Source organism: Hemicordylus capensis, chromosome 1 (assembly GCF_027244095.1).
Source record: "Hemicordylus capensis ecotype Gifberg chromosome 1, rHemCap1.1.pri, whole genome shotgun sequence".
NCBI classification, from domain to species: Eukaryota; Metazoa; Chordata; class Lepidosauria; order Squamata; family Cordylidae; genus Hemicordylus; species Hemicordylus capensis.
This window is the reverse complement of record NC_069657.1, coordinates 144449267-144453145: the sequence shown is the minus strand read 5'-3', so window position 1 is coordinate 144453145 and position 3879 is coordinate 144449267. Positions and strand designations below refer to the sequence as shown.

The window sequence follows — 3879 nt, the reverse complement described above, 5'->3', positions numbered from 1 at the left end:
TGTAATTGCCTGTATCAGCCCCTCCCCCTCCTCCATTTTTAAAGGTAAGGATAATGATGGCAAATCCTCAGTTGTCTGGTATATCATCAGTTCTGTCTATGTAAGCAAAAAGGGGAGCCAGCATGGGAGCCAGCAGTCAGCATTGACCATTATTAACTCTGCAGGTATGTTGTCACAACCCGGGGCCCTGCCTGGTTTCTATTGAGTTATAAGTCTATTAACCTCCTCAAAGGAGACTCCTGGCCAGTCAGATGTAATGAGATTGCTCAAGTATAACAACTCTGCATTCCCAGCATCTGACGGTATATCAAATTCAGCTCTCAAAGTGTCAAAGGATCTTAAAACAGCTTCAGAAGATATCAGTTGATCTAATATGATGACATTAATCTTTAAACTGGGATTCACCCACAATGTAAACTTTTCATGCTGAAAAGGATCACAGCCATGTCTAGAACCCAAGATTCACTATATATGCCTTGCTGCTTTAACTACCGGTAATGACACCGATCCACGAAAAAATAGTGAACCGTGCACCTGCCAAGATTTCAATGGGGTCAAATAATGGCTCTCGAGCTGTGCCCAAGCTGTAGCTGTAATCTGGGACTCACTGTTCCATCCTAGAACTAAATGAATGCCCAGTGATAAACCTGAAAAAGAGGGAAATTAAATCCACCTTCTTCAATAAGTGGTTGAAGTTGGCAGAGTGAAAATCTGGGTGGGTATCCTTGCCATAAGAAGTCTTTTACTAATTTATATATTTGCTTAAAATATGATGAAGGTATAAGAACTGGAAGACCATAGATAGATAGATAGATAGATAGATAGATAGATAGATAGATAGATAGATAGATAGATAGATAGATAGATGTGTGTGTTAAATTCATCTTAAGCACATTTATTTTGTCCCAAATACTCAATAGAATCATAGCCCACCAATCTAAGTCCTTTTTCATTTGAGCCAAAAATTTGGAACAATTTGGATTTACTAATAGAGAAAGTTTCCTATCAATTATGATACCTAAATAAACAACAACAAAACTCTGGGCACCACCTAAAACCACATAGCCTATACTCATCAGGAAAATCTATAAAGCCTACAGGTATAGGCATCAAATCTGATTTACCCCAATCTATAGCTTAACAGGAAGAATTACCAAACTTCTGAACCATAGAAAAAGGATTGGGAATTGAGACCTCTGGTTTATCAATAAAACATAAAATATTCAGCAAATAAAATCAACTTGTGCTCAATTCCACCAAGTGTAATACCCTTTATATTATCCCTACCCATTATCCTATCCCCTGCACTGAAACCAGAGGTTGACAGGCTATAGTTGGACAAACGTCTGCCATGTGATTCACAGTTACAAACATTAACCTCAGGTTTGTCTATTAACCTACAGTTTCCCATTACATGTGAATGTGGCCAGGGTCTTTAGTTTGGACATTGACAAACTGGACTCCAGGTACATCCAAATTCCGTTCTAGTGTGTTTAGGACATATTCATACCTAGAGACCTCTCTACTTCTTCTTTTCATACTGACTTTGTATAACTCTTGTCTCCCTAATTTACAAGGTATTCTTTCCTTGTTGTCACAGTTATGAAGCATTGCTCTAACCCAGATTTGCCTTAATTAGAGATATTTATACAAATTGAGTGAGACTCTAATAAAAACCCATGGAACTGAGTAGTGTCTGAGTAAATGAATTGCTTTGTAAACATTCAACCTACAGTCATCCTGAGACTGTTAGTAAATCATCATTGCTAATGAGACCCAAGAGCTATTTCTATAATCAGCAAGACACAAGAGCCCTATGACATTACACCGTACATGCATACCGATCTCTGTACACTCGTACACGTATTTGTATGAATGACTGTACATTTGCTCACTTGAAAAGAGACACTTAGTTCAGAGCCTCGCAAATGGAGGGTATGGATAGAAAGTGTACCACTGTATGTGCAAACATCACATATGAACAGAGTTAATGACTTCACCAAATGAAAGCAGTTACGCCATGCTAAATATCTAAGACTGTTTTCACACATAGTGGCTGCCATGATGCAGAAAATTACTCATATGTTGCCACTGAAATAAAAGGACAAGATAAATAGTGCCTAACTTGTCCTTTAAATTTCATTAGGATTATTTTGAGTAATTTCCCCCATCATGTCAGCCAATGGCTCTTATTTCAGTTGGTCAATGGCTCTGATTTCAATTGGGCTTGTAGCTTCAGTTGGATTATTTCAGCTTCAGCTTTCCAGGAGCAGGATCCAACCAAGGGCCCACACCTGTCACTTTTGTGCCCCTTTCCTGACAGATGGGGAAGCAAGTATTCAGAAAGCATCTGTAGCTCATCAGCCTGCTCTGCTCACAGCAGATTAGAATGTGGTCTCCAAGTTGCAATGGTGCCATTGGTTGAGAATCCATTGGATACAGTTGTCCTACTAGTAATCAATCCAATTCACCATACAATCATCTAGCCTGCATTTAACCATCTTTTCAAACTGGGTATCATAGGAGATGCTGTTAAAGGCTTTATTGAAATCAGGATAAACTGGCTTACATACCGTACAGCCAGCCAGTCAGAGGGATGAGATCTCACTGACTGTGTGGGACTCATCAGTAGGTGGACGCCAGTGGCAGGGGAAGCACCATACATCCTACGTGCAGCACGAAAGCAGCTGTGAAAATTTTCCATTATTCTCAATGGGAGTCAGTCACAGCTGTTCTGATGCAGTGCTTAGGATGCACAGACCCTCCCTCACTATGGATTGGAGTGTCCACATGCAAGTCCACACTCCATCAGGTAGATTGGTCCTAAGCCATTTAGCGCTTTAACGATCAACACCTACACTTTGAATTTTGCAGATTATTACCTATGTTTATTATTAGGTTTTTTAAAAATTGATATACATTCTTGAAAACTTTCCTCAAAGCCTCCTACACATATTGGTTTCTCAGGCTGTAGATGAGAGGATTCAACATGGGGATCACAACAGTGTAGAACAAAGAAACCACTTTGTCTTGTTCCAAAGAATACATGGAACTGGGAAGCAAATATATAAAGAAAACTGTCCCATAGAATAAACTGACAACTGTCAGGTGGCAAATAAAAGTGGAAAAGGCCTTGCACTGACTTGTAGCAGAACGGATTTTCAAGATGGTGATCAGGATTCAAACATAAGAGGTTAAGATTATTACTGTACTACCTACACAATTTATACTAACTTGTGCAAATATCACTTTCTCATTGCTGTGTGTATCAGAACAAGACAGTTGTAAGAGAGGGGGAATATCACAGTAGTACTGATTGATCACATTTGGCCCACAAAAGGATAGAGTAAATGTGAATCCAGTGTGTAAAACTGCATACAAAATTCCAAGGACATATGAATTTGCTACCAGCCAGAAACACTTTTCTCCTGACATTATGACAGTGTAATTGAGAGGATTACAGATGGCTGCATAGCGGTCATATGCCATCACAGCCAATAGGAGGCATTCAGTACTCCCACATATAACAAACACAAACATTTGAATTGCACAGCCAGCAAACCCAATGGTTTTGCTCTCTGCTAAAAGATCCACCAATATTTTCGGAGTAATGGCTGAGGAATAATTGAGATCTACAAAAGCCAAGTTACTTAGAAAGAAATACATGGGAGTGTGAAGTTGTGAGTAAAAACTAATTAAAAGGTAGGGTTGTGCACGAACCAGTTCGGAGGCCATGTTGGAGGCCTCCGAACCGGTTCGGAAATGGACCGGTCCGGCGGTCTGGCACCGAGGGGGGGGTCTACCTTTAAGGGTGGGGGGGTAGAACTTACCCCTCACGCCACTCTTCCCCCTCCGGTGCTGCATTTAAAATTGAAGTTT

The 3879-nt window shown here is 40.1% G+C and overlaps 1 protein-coding gene across 1 annotated transcript; it reads right to left on the bottom strand.

Annotated features, from left to right (window-relative positions):
- Positions 1 to 2625: 2625 nt before the first annotated feature.
- On the bottom strand, positions 2626 to 3489 carry LOC128326611 (olfactory receptor 1020-like). The gene is given in 3 exon segments (XM_053253800.1): positions 2626 to 2666; positions 3025 to 3174; positions 3177 to 3489. Coding segments are annotated over 3 exon segments (504 nt in total).
- Between the last annotated feature and the right edge of the window lie 390 nt (positions 3490 to 3879).